We start from the raw sequence: 17,820 nt of genomic DNA, 5'->3' as shown, positions 1-17,820 counted from the left end.
GAGAGTGATGAGGTCTCCCCTCGGCCTCATGTTCTCCAGACTGAACAACCCCAGTTACTTCGGCTGCCTCTCATACGGCTCATTTTCTAGTCCCTTCACCAGCTTTGTTGCTCTTCTCTGGACGAGCCTGAGCAACTCAATGTCCTTCTTGTAGTGAAGGGCCCAAAAGTGAACACAATATTCAAGGTGCAGTCTCACCAGTGCTGCATACAATGGGACAATCCCTTCCCTCGTCCTGGTGGCCACACTATTTCTGGTGCAGGCTAGGATGCCACTAGCCTTCTTGACCACCTGGGTTCATGCTCAGCCGGCTGTTGACCAGCAGCCCTAGCTCCCTTCTGCTGGCCAACTTTCCAGCCACTCTTCCCCAAGCTGCATGAGGTTGTTATGACCCAAGTGCAGCACCCAACATTCAGCCTTGTTGAATATCATGTGCTTGGATGTGGCCCATCAATCTAGCGTATCCAGGTCCCTCTGCAAAGCCTTCTGACCCTCAAGCAGACCAAGACTTCTACCTAATTTGGTGTCATCTACAGACGCATTCATTTAAAAAAAAAATCAGTTAATAAAGGTTGCCAGAGAAAAGTTCAAGTGAACCATATGAAAGCTACAGAACAAAGAAGAAGATAATTCCTTTTTAGCACAGACACTGCATAGACATAGGAGATCCAGAGAGATCTCTTCAATTTCTGTATTGTTTATATATATATATAAAAGAATTTACAAGTTACAAAATAAAACAATAAAATATAAAAGGCTCCATTTTTTTAATCCCAGTTATCAAAATATGCTCTGAAATTTAAGCATGTTTGTTCTGAGCCAAAAGATTTGGTGAGGAGTCAGTATTTACAAAGAGAGAAACAGAGTCCATAAGTCCTCATTGTTCTTGCAGCAGCAGTGAGCTCACTAGCTGCACCTACATATACACCAATCCTTTGATAGTTACATAATTAACATATTTAACTACTAATCATTGACCCAAGTGTGCTCTCCAACAAAACTATGAGCACTCATGGAAAGATTGCTGCCATCCAATGTGCAGAAGTTGTTAGAACTTAGCCAACTGAAGCTTCTTCCTTAACTTTTACACTGGTTTCAAAACAATTTTTGTATCATTAACATTTAATGATATCATTATCATTTAACAACAACAAAAAAAAAAACAGGTGCGGATTTTTCTACGGGATGTAAAGCTCTGAACTTCATGTCTAAAGTCAACCTAGCAGGTAAAAAGAGTACCTACTTGTCTGTAGAGACGCTCCCAGGAATCTTGTGTCATCAGACGGAATAAAGAAAGGAAGGCCCAGCCAAAATGATCAAAACTAGTGTAGCCAAAGTCAGGATTCTTCCCAATCTTCAAGCATGTATAGTTTTGGGGGCACTCTTCACTAACGGAAAAAAGAACCATTAGACAATACTCATGCTTGCCGTATTAGATTGTTTCTGAAAGCACCGAATGCACAACACTATATATGGATTTTCTCAGTTCATCTGAATGTCTAGTTTCATTATTCTCCAACACAACTCTGCCAGAAGGGCTGATTTATACCAGACAATCCTGGAAAGTCATTTGTCTAGTTGAAGATTTGTGGTATAGTCCTACTGGACAGAAACTATCCACTCAAGCAGGATACATGCAAAGAAATACACAGAGGGGGTGAAAACTGAAAATTTGCTTACTTTTAAATAAATCACCAAGATGAGGAGAGTTTATTAGTACCTCACATTCTTTACTGATCTGTTCCCTTCCTCCTTTATGTCATTCTACATTACCATTGTATTACCAATGCTTAGCAATTAGCATGTACATAATTGCCTATATCATAGTATTTTAATTCATTTGTTCTCTTAATTTAAATGTTTTTTATTGAACTAAAAAAAAATACCCACATTCCACCCTTCTGAAAAATCAACAGCATTTCTTCACACCAAAAATAAAACCAAAGTCTATCTGGGGGAAAAAAATAGGGAAGTACTAAAACAGTTTTGTTCACTTACTTAGGATTCGAACTGAAACCACAGAGCAGTATTTCAGAAGATTTATTCATTCTGGCACAGATATCTATTAAAATAAGTAAATAAATAAAGGAGTCATACAATCTGAAGTTGTTGCCTTAAACTTCTCCAAATTAAATTGAGTGTTCACATACTCATTTCCTACAGCACACAGATATTAAGCCATATGTTACTGTACTTTTAAACGATGGTCTTTCACAACAAAGGGCATAATAGAGTTGTTTCTCAAGAGATCTGTTCATAAGTATGGCTTTTTTTTTTCCTTTTTTGAAAATTCATTGACAGCACAACTTATAATGTAAAATTTTACTGCTTTCTGGTAAAACTAGGAATGTCTGAAAGAAGCAAGCAAAATCCCTGAAAGACACACTTCATGTGTGTCATCCCTACCCCCCAAAAAAAAAAATCATTCTGAGTGCTGTTCCCCTAAAATTAGGCTCCCCGTGCAATACGTGTAGGTAAAGAAGGAAATGCTTGCAGAAAACTCAGTCCCTTCTATCACACAGACTGCTTTCCTGGAATCTTTCCCCAAATTCCAGATTCACCAGTCTCTGATTCAGTTGTTCCAGAGATTTCATACCGCTACTTGTGCAAATGCAAGAACATGCCTTCTTGTGAGAGACACATGCAACCATATTTTAAGACCTCTGTGAAAAACGAGTCATACATAGGAAGATACAGAGATTATGTAAAAGGAGATAATAATGAAAATTTACCAGTTTCATTTGGTGAATATATCTTGGCATCCTTACATAAAATGTCATTGTATGTATCAGCTGTAGTAGAATTGAGGATACATTTGAATTTTAAATTGCCCATAAAAAGCTGGAGGCCAATGAGAGCAAATATACTCAAACAAAAAACAGTCAAGATCAGCACATCGGTAAGTTTCTTAACAGATTCAATAAGTGAATTTACGATGACTTTCAGACCTAGAAAAATAAGATTTAAAAATATGCAACATGAGAAGAGGAATGCAGTAATGTTCTTTTATGACAACACACATGAGTTGCAAGTATGTTAAAAACCAATCAGTGTAAATCATTTTGTATCTTCACAGTATTAAATGAGGTAAAATAAAGCATATAATGAGCAATACATTTTTTATTTAAGTTTCCTAATCAAAACTTATTTGGCTTTTACTTCCTTCTAACATTAATTTTGCTAACTTGAACATTCTAGCTTAAGATGGCTTCTAACAAACTCTTCTGAGTTTTAATGAGTACGGAGAGATTTTTGTGATTGGTTAAGATTAAAAAAATGATACACATTTTGTTGAAGACGCATTACAATAAAGGATAACTACTGCTGACCTCAGGGTATTTTATTTAGAAAACAATACCTTGCAAATGTCACCAGTTTAAAAACATAAGAACATTTATGACACTGGGAAGGTAAAAGGGAGAATATATAAATTGAAGATACATATTCAGGCAGAATAACTAAATTTGAAATATGAGATAGGCAGAGAGTGAGATCCAGGATTTTTTCTAGCAGATGCTTTTAAAAAGAAAAAGAAAAAAAAAAAGTACATTTAATCTCTGTTCTACATAGTGTATCTGAAAGGTAAAGTATTGACAGGTGGTTTGACATTAAAAATTAAACACTTTTTTTACAATTCCTACTATAATTCCATAGCAAAAAGAAAAAAAAAAAAAACAAAAAAACACTTGTAATTATATAGAAATGACACAGTTATTATATATCATGACAATGGGTTATACAGTCATTGTTAGATTTTCAAATGAGTTGTAGATTCTAAAATCCATACATTCACATCTAAATTAGTGGCACAGCTTACAAAATTAACAAATATCTGGATGACATATACAAAATACTATTGATAAAAGAATTATTCTTAATCCAAATTGCAGCCGTGGCCAGTAAACAAACAAGTGCAGTTCTGAAATATTGTGAGGCCAGCATTCTCAGAAATAAACCACAGAAGCTTAAGCTTGTGAAGGTATAATGTGAAAACAGAAAGATAGTGGTATAGCAATTATTATTTCTGCTCAGAAAAGACAGAAGCAAAAATACAAAAGGTACTGGGGTAAAAAACAGTGAACATTAGTGATGATGGAAAATTACAGAGAGGAAAAAAAGAACAGAAAATACAAAAATTTGCTTCATCAAAATAATTTTGAGGAAAGATGAGAAAAAATATTCTGTTAAGACGCTGCTGAAAGTTACTACACACTGCAAAATAGTCACACCTTGGCATGCTTTTAACTGCCACAAAAAGTGACCGACAGCACAAGAACAGGAGAGGAATTAGTAAAACAGTAATTCTCTGCTCAAACGAAGAGACAAATAATAATATATTTTGTTCCTTACCTGGTATTACTGAAATAGCTTTCAAAGTCCTCAGTACTCTGAAAGTCCGAAGAGCTGAAACATTTCCTGATGTTTTACAGATACTAACATACCTATAAAATTAAACCACCATATAATGGAATGACAAAGATCCAGCTTTTCACAGAATATGCATATAGAGGATGCAGTAATGAATATAATACAGAACAGAAAAAGGTCCAATATATCTCAAAGTAGATGTCTGAAGTTAGGAATTAAGTCCGCTTCTAGGGATTGTTATAAATAACGAGCCTTTTGAAAAATGCTGCTCAAAAGAAACATAGCAAGTTTTTCTTCTTGTGGATTTGGATGCTTTTGAAGTGTTTATCCATCAAAATGTCAAGTAAATATAAAACCTTCAATAACACAACCACACCATCTCACACTGAGGCTGACCTGATTCAGAACACTACATGAAAGTAGTTCTACTACTGCTACAACTATCTACTACAACTCTCTCTTAAAACTACACAACATATAGTTTATGGAAAAGGAGTTGAACAAAATTAGTTTTACAATATGCTAACAACAGTTTGAAAATTTCATAAAATGAGGACTTTAAGAGTTGTATATTCCGTATAAGACTAACTAGTTACCCTACATTTTGTAAGACATCCTTCACATGACACTGGACAATAATTGTGACTCTTATAATAAGACCATAACAGGTAACAGAATTCCTTTAAATAAGAAGTCTCAGTAGCAGAATCTGACAAACACTGGCTGGAGAGGACCTCTGGAGGTCATCTAGGTGACTTCCCACTCAAAGCACAACTTCAGACCACTACAGCTTTACCTAAGCTGTAAGATTAAATAAAGTACATAAATTAATCACTGCGCTGTTAATTTCAAAATATTTTAATTTGTAGTACGATAGGACCCCAAAACCAGAAGCAGGTAGTATATTGAGAAGTGCTTATACCTGCCTGAACACAAATGAATTAGGAGCATGGGTAGCAAAGACTGTGAAATGTAGTTGTTCATACAGCTATTGGACTATTTGATAGCTATTGATGTGTAAATTTCTTCCATATAAAATCCTTACTGATTTGAAGGTTACCCATAAGAAGACTTTGTTCATATAGACACATAGGTGTGTGATGGCATCTGAGTACATAACTTGTTACTCCCAAGGGAAAAGCAGTCAGAGGTATGGCAGTTGACAGCAGCCTTTGCTACAGAGCCCATTAGATGCTGCAGTTTAAAGACCCCAGGAAAAATAAGCAAGATGAAGAGGAGGATAAAAACCCTGGACTTTAGGACAACAGATTACAGTGTGTTCACAGATTTGCTTGGCAGGATCTCACAGGAAACTGCCTCAAAGGGAAAAGTAGCCCCTAGAACAGTGGGATGATCGTCAAGGATATTTTCTTCAAAGCCTGAGAACACTGCACTTCACTGATGTTTATCACTTACACTGATGTTCAAGAAGGTAGTGACTAAGGACATGTAAAAGTTGAGGGTGTTCAACACTGCTTAGATCTTTATTTGTGAAGTCTGCTGTCAGGCCTCCGAGATCCCTGAGCGTAGTCATCACTTCCGAGATTGAATCTGATTGAATCTGGAGTACTGTGACCAGCCTTGGGCTCCCCAGGGCAAGATAGAAATTTGACATACTGGAACACATGCAGCCAGGTCTCTAGGGATGGCCGGTAAAACAATTAGATGGTTAGATTCTTAGCCTGGGTTGGGTTTGAGTCCACAGAAGAGCAGGCTAACAGCGTGATGGAGCCTTACAATCTTACTGTTGTTATTAGCTCCCCAATGCAAGGGGTTAGAGAAGATGGAGTTGCACTGTTATTGGAAGCTTACCATGAAACAATGAGAGGCAGCAGAGTTAAGTTGCTACATGATTTCATTTAGGTATTTGGGAGAAGAAAAAAAAAATCACATTGTGGTTGGAATGGATTGCCTGGGGAGGTTATTGAATCTCCATCCTTAGACAAACTCAGTACTTGGTTGGACAAGATCCTGAGCAACCTAATTTAAATTAGCCCTGCTTTTAGCAAGGAGTTGGACCACATAATTTCCCTTCCAACATACATTTCCCTTTAACAAATTAGGACATGAGAACTAAAAAATACTCAGAAATGCTAAATGGCGGAGAAAGCTTTAAAAACACTTGAGTCTTGGTTTTGAGTGAATCTGTTCACTGCTGTAAGACTATTTTGCTTTCAAGATTAACATTTTGTATTTGAGAGGCAAATTCTGACTTGCTTTCTTCTTCATTTCTTGTCCACCTAGCTAGCTGGTTTTGATATGAACTTAAATATGACCACAGCAGTGATCCATCTGGCCATTTACCCTGTCTTCAAGAATGGCCCATAACAAAGGCTTACAGAAGAGTTTAGCATCAAGGCAATCATACAGCAATGCCTAACAAATTTCATTCTTCCAGAAAATTTATAGCTCAGGGACGTCCTGAAGAAGACATAGTGTCTTTGTTTTAAATATAACCCTTAACGTCTTCTCGTCCTGGATTCTGTCCAGAAACCTTCTGATTGCAAGTAAGCTTTCTGTATCCACAGCCTCCCAAGAGAACGTGCCTACACATAGTGTGAAAAACTAAACCCTTCTTTTTCATTCCGTCATCCGAGAACTTTAGTTGGTGCCTTTAGCTCTCATTTTAGGAGAAAAAAAAAAATAACGGATTTATTCTCTTTTTGGCTCTATGCTAGAGACTTCTACAACGTTCCTGCTTTTTTGTTTTGTTTTGTTTTGTTTTTCATGAGAGCCCTACTCTAGGTAGTTTCTCATTAGATGGAGCACAAGATGTAACCGTCTTTGTCACTCTTCTCTGTACTGTTTTTTAATTGTCATCTTTTGAGATGTCAGAAGCAAGACTACATATAGCCTTGAAAAAAAAAAAAAAGATTTCTACAGTGAAATAACTCTGTGTTCTGTTCTGTTATTTATTACCCGTGATGCCCTCTTTTTCTATTTCATTCTCTGACCATTATTGATTGCACGCTGGAGTGGTGTTTTCACCATTTTTTTTTCCAACAAGCTCCTAACTGTGTATGTAAAGCTAGGTCTGCTTTTGCTTGAGCATCACTTTACATTCTTCAAATTTCATCTGCTATTTATCACCATGTCATTCAACATCTTGTGGTGCGCTTTGAATCCTTCTCAGATAAGCCTGATCCAGACCACAGCAAATAATACAACATAAGGAAGCATGCTTGGTTTTGGCTGTCTGTGGAGACACTTTAAAAAAAAAAAAAAAAAGTACTGAAAGTACTGCACTGGGAGCAATAAAACAGTTCCATTAACTGTGACAATACATGAAGTAAATGAGCAAATGAATGCTAACTCAAAAAGATGAGCTTTGCATTTAGGTCTTGCTTTAAAGTCTAAGACAATTTTTCTCTCTTCAGGCAGCAGATATGCAAAGAGTGATTCAAACACAGGAACTCTTCAATAGGTAGAATGTCAACTACTGTAAAGAACTTCAGACCATCAAATATCATATTATTTGCATGTTTGTCCCTTGAGTGTAAAAGAACAACAGAGTTTTACTTACGTCACAATGATAACAACAAAATCCAAACAATTCCACGGATCTCGAAGAAAGGTAAATTCATTCCAAACAAATCCTCTTGCTAATAATTTTATCAATATTTCACCAGTATATATGCTAGTAAAAAGATGTCTGAGAAGGAAATAATATATTTAAGCTATAGAAATAAAAACATAAATGAGATTAAAAGACATTTAGGCACATTCTATCTTTTCTATGATTTAGCCACAGGATGGAAATGAAGGTAGAAAATGCAAAGTATGATACGGCCGGATAGATTACTTTTAGAAACACATTGTAGGTATAAGAACATGCATTTCTGACTTTCAGTAAGATTTGCATATAAATCTATAATCATAAATGTTCATGTAAGTATACCATACTAATTCTGGATGAAGAATAGTTCACACTTCTGTATGAAAAATTATGAAAGTCCATGTTTGTGATCTAAAGCAGACTGGAAAGTATCAAAGCCTCAACATTTTGGCAGAACAGTAACAGTAAAGACTTTTTTTCTGCATAGCCTGATAAGATTACATATTTTACAGTTACTCTAGCAAATACTCTAAAAAGGAAAGAAACTCTACCTAAAACTAAGCTAACATTATTCTACATAAAACTAAGCTAACATTATCACTGTACTTAGCCCAAAATAAGAGGGTTTAAAGTTATGGAACCTCTGATGCCACTGGCAGATTTTCAAATTTTAATTCCAGAACCTCAACTCAATTTACACTGGATACAGAGCACAGTTATGAAAGGTAACGAGACGGTACGAACAGCTCCCTAATGTGGACAACTGAACTGGGAGTGTCCCCAGAAAACACCAAGAGAGAATGGAAATAATATTTATTCCTCTATACTTTTTGTATGAGCTGGCCATAACAGACACTCAGGTTATTCCCCTAGGATGAGGTGGTTCTCCTGCTCTATTTAGCGTTGGTGTGGCCTCACCTTGAATGATGATCTTTGAAGGTCCCTTCCAACTGCATTATTCTATTCTATTATACAATAATCCCAAATCTTCCTCAGAGGTCTCTCAGAGGATTTTCAAACCCCAGAATTAGATCACCACATTATTCAATCTTCTTCAGTCCAGCAGGTTAGTTTCCTTAGAGTGAAGAAAAGGCAATTGAGGTAACTTACTCAGTCCAGTTGAGCTGTGCTGGAAGGTTATTTACAGCCATGGAAGCACAATTGAGTATCACAGTACATGTAATAAAGCCAACAAATATTGTGCATAATAAGTCAAGGAAAAAGTGCTGTATTATAAAACAATGAAGTTCAAAAAAGTTGCCAATTTACAAACAAAACCCATTAAGTTATTCAACTACTTATTATAACTACTTTGGTTTTGAATATGCATGACTTTTCTTGCTTTTTTCCAAAGAAGCTGATGTCAGATCAAATTTCTGCTCGTCTGGGTAAACCTCATGATGTAAAAATAACAGCATGTGGGGACAGTTTTGGAAGATAGGACATTAGACTGAAATTCCAGGTGGACATAAGAGGTCAGACAGAGCTGTCGGAAGACATGAGGATCATAAATAAATGAAATACATTTAAAGAAGGAAATCTGAGAGTCCTCTGCCGTCTAGTATTACTTGAAATTTTAGAAACCTCCATTCTCTTGCAGCAGTAACATGAAATACAGAGAAATGGGTCACAACCCCATACTAACCATGGTTTTTAATAAATCCTAGAGAAAAAAGAAAAAAAAAGATGAAAAATATTAATTATCAATAACTAGTGTTCTTTGAAGTTGGAGGTCCATGTATACATTTTTTTATGATGTGACATTTACAGCCTACCACAAATTCAGAAAGTTTTCTCATTTTATGACAATGTGGCAGACAATGAAAACATACATAAGAAAAAATATCCTTTCACGAAAGTTCAGTCATCACCTAAAAAAATGTTGTTTTTGGTTTTGTTTTTAAACAAAATTTAGGATTAACTTGGAACTGAACAGCCAATTTAGTAATTTCTAATAGCACTAATATACATTCAAAATCAGCCAAAGGTCCCTGGAAAAGGATCTATTTCTACAAATGAATAAACCTAAATGAAATCAGATGTTTGGCAGAAAAAGCAGAAAGCCTACAGCTTTGTACTTGCAATCCTTCATATTTTTACTTTCTTCAAACTATGCTTATCTTTTTGCAAATACATGAAAAATGGGTGCTCAGAGCTGTCTATAAACTTGAGTGTGAAATACCTTTCTTAGGGTAACACCAGATTCTTTCAGCAAAGCATTGCTGTAATTCCTACTCTTCATGCTTTAATAACTTGGCAGTCCCTATTTTGTTTTGTTTTTTAGTTAAAATTTTAAGCTTGTCACCACAGCGCAGATTTAGAAAAAGTTCTAGAAAAGGGCTAAAATATCATACAGTAGCCTCTAAATGTTGTTTCATGACAATATTTGCAGATCTGACTGTTTAAACATGAGATTTTTAAACAGTTTTACTTGTAGCAAGCTCATGTAAACATCTTTGCTGTTGTAATACAAGATTCAATATACCTCTCAGTATCAAAAGCACATGAGCCTACAATTATATTAATATATAGAGAGGAACAGAATCACAGAAAATGGCACAGCATATTCTAAAATTAAAATGACAGAAATCAATGAAAGGATATGAATGAATCAGAATGTGAATTGCTGCTTTTCTGACTGGATTGAAAGGACCAAGTATACATAAGGCAGGCGTAGCAGTAAACCGGAAAATAGTCCTCCTTTTATTTATCACCATGAAAGTCTATTAAAAAATATAATAATTGTATATGAAATATTTTAAAGAAACACAAATTTCTTCCAAAACTAAATGTTTTGGTTTTTAAATCTGCACTATATCTAATTGCAGTTATGAGTAAAACTTTCTTGCATTCTTACTTGGAGCTGTGACACGATGATACAACAAGACCAACTATATGCATTTGTATTTACTGTGATGAAAAAGTAAGAACAAAAATTAATTAGAAGAGCAACTGCTGATACTCACTTGGTCAAAGTAATTAAAGGATACCATTCTGGGACTGCAATGTTGTTGTCAATATTGCTCTGAAGTACCTTACCCTTGGACAGTTTTATAGGCTACAAGAGATCATTCACAAAGCACACATTGTTTTGTGTAAGGCTGCCAGAAAATTTAATTTTGAAATATCCTTAAACTATCAAGTAACTGTGTAATTCCCTGTAAGCTACCGTAAGGCCCATTGCAGCTCAGTACTATTGCCAGATGAAGTTAAAATGAAATCTCTTAAATCAAAACCACAGCAAACTAACATTATGTAAATGGCTTTGGCTGAATCAGCCTTAGTTTCTCTTTTCTTCATCAAGAATGTCACTCTGATTACTTTGAGAAAAAAAAGTCTCCGGAAGAACCTTTTCACTAATAATTACAAAGCCTTCTGCATGTTCTCTGATTAAATGATTACATTCCAGAAACTTACTGGTATATATTAAAGAATGCAATGTTCTGCTCTTCAGGTCAAGTCCTCCTCAATAATAAGCAATCACACAATAGAAATTTAATTTAGAAGGAAATACTACAGCAAGTAATTTACATATTCCTATAGGCAAAAAAAAGAAAATACTTTGCAATGGCATGGAATATATGCAATATAAATATGGTACAATAAACAAAGCTGATCAGATGTTACAAAATAGAAAATTAATGTAGTCTGATTTTTTTTTCTTTTTGTTACATAGAGTACAGGAAATATTTCAGATCTGTCTCTTCTAATTTGTATATTTGTAATTCAACAAAAGCATTTGCAGTAAGACCATGGTGACCTTCCATTTAACAGGTACTGTTTATACTACAGTGAGGCCAGCCCCTCAGACTTCATAGAAACTGCTCTGAATAAGAAATTATCAGTTATTTCAGAACCTATTTTTGATTGAAAAGTATCTATCATGTGTATCTTATTTTCATAATTAATTCTGATTGCTGACTGGACCTTAAAATACCTTATAATTAGATTATAAGGAGCATACTTTAGCACTCCTACCCCAACAAATGCTAGTAACATTCTGTCTACAGAACAAAGGGCAACTTCTGAACTCAGCCTTTACTATCTCTTAAGAGATTAGCAGACCAAATTAAACCAAAATATGCTTTTGAAGGTTTTAACCTTGTGATCACTATAGTATGGATCCAAATCTTCCAGGGGTTCCCCAATGAGCTCCACAGGAACATCCCCATAGAGAGACGGCAGTTTTTTGTAGGTTTTCAGATCAAGCTGAGGAGTAGGTTTATCTTCTTCAACTTCTTGGTCACTACTCTCCTTCTTAGCTTTGTCTTTCTTCCTTTTTTTCTCAGCAATTCTGTTCTCAATTGCTGCCAAGGATTCAGGAGTGAAACGCTGAAAGCTGTTGGTTTCTGGTGGCCAAAACAAGGGATCCATCTTTCCTTCTATATATTTGTGTCCAGTGCTAGAAATAGCTTAAAAGAGAAAGTTATTAATAATAAGAAATTAATAGAAATAATACATAACTGAAATTAATACTGATTAGATAAATTAGTTCTTCCTTCTGTGAAATCCTATATGAAAACTGAGCAAAAGCAACTAGAAACAAATTCATTTAGAAGAAAGGGTGATGTAAAACAAAACACGTAAAGACTAGCAGTTGATTCTGAAGTCATCCTGTATAATTCAGGTTGCAGAACTGATGCTTTTTTCCTTCTCCTTTTCACCTGGGAAGTGACAAAACCCCAGCCCTATCAGAACTCTGACAATCACTGAATTTCTCCCTGTAGCAACTTACAGCATGAGCAGCCTTGCACCTTAGTTACCGTGCTTTTTGCTAACAGCACTCCCATATCTGCCACCCCTCCTGCTCTCTTGGTTCACAAAATAGTCCAACTGGAAGGGATCTCAAGGCTCATCAGATCCACACCCTGCTTAAAGCAAGGCCAACACTGAGGTTGGTCAGAGCTTTGTACGGGCTGCGTTTTGAGTACACCCAAGGAGATGGTAATGGCTCATAGTAAAAACCTCGTGAGAAATGGCAGGTTTTTGCCTTGCTGGTTTTGAGCTTTGCTCTCCTCTGATTCTGCTGATTTGTTAGTTATGTTTGCGCTTTACACAATAGGAAATACGCTCAATTGCTATTAACTACTGTGATTTTGATCCGAGTCGCTGACTTGTTTATTCGTGCTGACAGGTTATGGGTGTGATTGAAAACACAACTCTGCCTCCCACACCAGCCTGGCAAAGGTGAATATGATGAAGCAACTTCACCTTCTCACATACTGATGAACACTGCTTTTCTTCTTTCTTCTACCAGTGTGCCTTTTGCCTGAGCTTAAATCACTGCCAAAGGGGTAGGGTGGCAAGGTAATGAGAAGTACTGAAGTGACTAAATGCAAATCATTAGAAGTATTCAGCTACTCATTACATCTGGTCCAAATTTATCATATTATCATGGAATCACAGAGTGGTTTGGGTTGGAAGGGACCTCAAAGCCCATCCAGTGGCACCCCCTGCCATGGGTAGGGACACCTCCCACCAGCCCAGGCTGCCCCCAGCCCCATCCAGCCTGGCCTTGGGCACTGCCAGGGATGGGGCAGCCACAGCTTCTTTGGGCAAACTTGTAGATGACAGCAATTTATATGACTGCAGCTCTCATCCACAAAAGATGAAAAAAATATGGACCCATTACAGCATGACTTACCCCTTCTGACTTGTGACAGAACCAACTGCACCCAGCTAATAAACATTTTTGGTCACCAGCAGGTCTTTAAAGCACTCTGCACATTTGCTTGCCCAAAGTCCAGCTGTGCTACTTTATTTTTGTGAGCTGAAGTATGGACCATGAAAGAGAATCAATATGCTCTTGCAATTAATAGCTCTCTTCTTTAATTGCATTGATATCATTCTTTAAAAAGAATATACCAGTGATTGACAGATTGTGCAATAATTTTGTTTTGGTTTTGGATTTTTCCTCCTCCTCTGGGACTTTACAGAGAAGTTCAGATCTGACCAGGGACCACAATTCAGAGATCAAAATGTACCACGGTAACAAATTGAAAGGGTATAATCAAACAACCATTATTTTGCAAAACCACATAGAGCCATTTCCAATCAAAAGCTCAACAGATAAAGTGAAAAATCAACATGCTCTCTTCTTCAATTTTTAATAATTCTAAGAAGATTGATTTTATTTTCAAAGAGATTTTGTGGACAACAGAGGAACTGGCTTTTTAGATAACTGCACTGACTATAATAAAGGAAGCAAAGGAAATGTTTTCAGTTAATATGAACATTGTTTTACTACCAAGGATTCAGAAGCTGAATTTTCAAAAAACTGAAGGTTGAACCTGTCAAAAGTGATGATGAAGAAAAAAAAATAAATTACATTGCCTTCAGCAGCAGTAACTGGAAGTTGTAATTAGACAAACATTCATGGACAACGTGAGAGGATTTCTTCAGAAGATGTAGACCAGTGCTGTCCTTGTGCTCACATGGAACAACACATTCTGCCGCTTCATCAGCTGCCAGGCATTTGTAGATTGTGACTTAGGTTAGGAAAAAGGAAGCTATGAACACCTGTGACTGAAAAAAATTCTTTGTGACTCAGATGGCTACAAATTTGAAAAGACAGAGTAACTACTGGAAATTTCCTGAATTCAGTTATTAACTCAGCTACCTCAAGAGATGATGCTGGTCTAGCTGAACTTTTAAGTCAAGACACTGAGGTAAATAAAGTGTTACCCTCAGAACTGACTTCAGTCTGCATTGGGCAGGAAAATCTCCCTAGCAGAAAACTCTGAGACAGAAGCTAGAAAACACGTGTTCCTAGAGGTAATGACACAGCACCAGCGGATGGGATTTCTTCTAGAACCTCAGAGATCAGACTGCGGTGTGTACATGCAAGTTAGTGTGGGGAAATCCTAACCACACACGACCCAGAACACGCTCCTGAAGGCCAAAGTGCAAATCTATTAATTTGTATGTGTGAAATTTCCATTTAAATTAAATTAACAATTGCAAACCCTACGTTTTGATGTATCGGGTCCTAAAGAGATTGGTCCACCAGTAACAGTTATAATTTTGCTTTCACTACTGAAGGACTACTCTCTACAGCATCAGGAATATAAAAACATGGCACAAAATTCACAATTTTTGTAATTAAAATGGAAAACCCTTATTTTTCTCATCTTAAGAAAAGGAACGGAATTGAGTGTAAATAAGCTAGTTGTGGTTTTAGGTTAGGCTAACTGGCTTAAGGCTGACTTTGGGTACTAGGAAAATAACACAGAATCTTTTTATGTCCAAAAAGAACCCACAAGGAATTCCAGATATACCAATGAAAAGTATACTGCAAAGTATTAGGAAGAGATGAACATGTCGGTAAATAAAGCGGACACATGGCCACTATTATAGTACAATTATCTATAAAGTTTCTTAAGACAAAAACTACCCTTTCAGGACATTATCTAGAATAGCAAAGTACTGCCAAAAAATGCGTCCATTAATACAATGTTTCACAGACACAATTTAAAAATTGCTCACTGGGATAATGGCTAATTACTACAGATAATAACTAATGGTCTTAGACTTTTAGAATGAAAAACAAAATATAAATTCAAGTTTTATATGCAGCTCCTTAATTTGGTTATATTTATGTGAATTTTAGAACTCCTTTCAACTCCCTAGAGGTATGTAGGGTTCCTTTTATAGGTGGTACCATTCAAACTATTAACCAATAAGATATTCAAAAGTTCATAAGAGAGGTATTTAAATTAACTAAACTGCTCAGCAAAACACTATCGATATCTGTAAATGGCGTTTTTGACAGGAAGGTGTTCTTGGAATTTGATAGGAAAACAAAAAGGAACATAAATAGAAAAATGTCCTTTTTGGAGGTTTCAACTTAATTCTAGCATATATAGTATTTAATTCTGACTCTCAAGTTACTTCTATCTGCTCCTTATTTATAGCCACCGATTGAACATTTTCTGTAAGCATCTGAAGTTGAAAAAATAAAGGATGAACTGCAATTATCTGCTTATTTTTTATTATTTTTTAATATGCATTTAATAGACTCTTTCACACAGAAATATTCACAAAGAATAAAAATGATTCCCTGTGGTAGGATTTTGTTTGCACAAAATCCAATAACTATATGTTTAACATACGTCAAAAAGTACCTTAAAATGAATGAATAAAACAAGAATATAACATATAGCACTATTTACTACGAGACCCACCACCATAAGACTGCAACTATTAAAATCCATGCTCTCGTCAGAGTCCCGTTCCCTTTTCAATACTCATCAACAGCATTTCCAGAAAGCTTGTTTTAACTCTGTATTTTAGCTTGTTAAAAGCTCTGTATGTTTCAAAACTCATTTCTAGTGGTAATGTGCAAAATCAAATTTAAATCAATCTTATACACAGTTCAGACAATCATTATAACAAAATATCCAGAACCTAATACTTCCAAGTAGTTTATGAAAGAGTACTTAATGACACTGGCACCATGTATATCATATATAGCTTTGGTTCACATAGCAAAATTAGCCTTCCAGCTGTATCAATAAAATTAGTAGCCTTTTTAGTACCTTGACAACATAGAATTGCAAATTAACACATATTCAGAAACACCAAGATGCTGTGGGTGGATATAGTCTGTAGATAAAGACACCTTCACTGAGGTCCTGCATGTGAACGAGGCATCTTAACTATCACTACAGTTGGTGGATATCTAGTAGTAGGCATAGTCAATCCAGGCTGTAGAGATACTCAAATGAACAAAGGGAGATAGCTAAACTCCAGTGACGATAAATCTCCACTGACTGTAATGGGAGATTAAACTCCTAGAGCACAGACAGACAGTCTATTTAGACGCTTACATGCAATCTTACGCTGAATCAGTTCGTAGCTGCCCAAACTTTCCCTGCTGTTAAACGGATATCTTGAATACTCTATAGAGTCACCTTTCCGTATGATCTACAAGAGCAAAACTGGATGTCAGCAAAATCAGTGATCTTGAGCTGCATCAGCTATTTCAGATTTCAAACTTTGTATTTAACCAGCTCACCATCCACAGGAAACACTGATCTGAAAACTCTCAATGTTATACACATCTTCAAATTCACCATTGACTTTACGTGTGGATATGTGGATGCACTAGACGTGTATACTGTAACGAATACTCATTATTAAAAATAACCACTAATATTAAAACAAACAAACAAACGACAACAACAACAAAAAAATTTAAAATGAATCAAACCATTTTCATGTGCAGCTCAATTTTTTTTGAAACAAGAAACTGCAAGGAAAAAGAAAAAATGCATCAATACCAGGGAATAGGCTAGGATTTCTCTTTTCTGTGCCATACAACATCCTGCAAAAAGCTACTGCTATCACCTACTCAGATCCAATACAGAAAAAAAAAACACATCTGCTCTCAGATTACCATTTTTTTCTTCTATGTAACTACCAATAATTATCAACACATTTAACAGATTTATTTTATTCCTTTCTAAAAACAATCTGGGAAATAAAACACACTTTATTGGACTACTGCTATTTCTGAAATACATGGCCATTTCCTCCACCTAGCACTGTGTTCCCCTTTCTCCTCAACCTGCTTCCCCCCTACCAAACTTTGTGTTTTTTGTGTTGATAGCTTTGTTTGTTTTTGAAACAGACACAAAAAGCTATTCACACTATGAATATAATATAAAATCCGTTCACTCTATCACTTCCAAAACCAGAAATGGATGCAACAGGCTAGATGGTGAATTACTTAAATGTCTTGAAAAAATGACTTGCCAGCATTTTCTTGAGATAAACGTTACAAATTTCTGCAGGAAAATAAATTGCACTATTTGAAGATAATTAAAGCTCAGATTAGAAAGTATGAAAAACAATTTGAGGGCTACTGTGCATCAGCCAGCATACCAAACCAAGAA

At 35.9% G+C, this 17,820-nt stretch overlaps 1 protein-coding gene across 1 annotated transcript in view; it reads right to left on the bottom strand.

Moving 5' to 3' along the window:
- The window catches only part of LOC118251773 (sodium channel protein type 5 subunit alpha-like), a 38,148-nt gene extending 25,844 nt beyond the window's left edge, over positions 1-12,304 (bottom strand). Inside the window, exons 1-8 of the mRNA XM_035554331.1 lie at positions 12,026-12,304; positions 10,529-10,647; positions 9,035-9,124; positions 7,892-8,020; positions 4,351-4,442; positions 2,718-2,948; positions 1,999-2,062; positions 1,244-1,388 (exon numbers count right to left, since the gene is read on the bottom strand). Coding sequence (XP_035410224.1) covers positions 1,244-1,388; positions 1,999-2,062; positions 2,718-2,948; positions 4,351-4,442; positions 7,892-8,020; positions 9,035-9,124; positions 10,529-10,647; positions 12,026-12,298 — 1,143 coding nt within the window. The 5' untranslated portion in view covers positions 12,299-12,304. The remainder of the gene's footprint in view (positions 1-1,243; positions 1,389-1,998; positions 2,063-2,717; positions 2,949-4,350; positions 4,443-7,891; positions 8,021-9,034; positions 9,125-10,528; positions 10,648-12,025) is intronic.
- Between the last annotated feature and the right edge of the window lie 5,516 nt (positions 12,305-17,820).

The sequence above is a fragment of the Cygnus atratus genome, chromosome 2 (assembly GCF_013377495.2).
Source record: "Cygnus atratus isolate AKBS03 ecotype Queensland, Australia chromosome 2, CAtr_DNAZoo_HiC_assembly, whole genome shotgun sequence".
In the NCBI taxonomy this organism is placed as follows: Eukaryota; Metazoa; Chordata; class Aves; order Anseriformes; family Anatidae; genus Cygnus; species Cygnus atratus.
The sequence above is the reverse complement of the archived record's forward strand: the minus strand, read 5'-3'. Positions and strand labels throughout refer to the sequence as shown.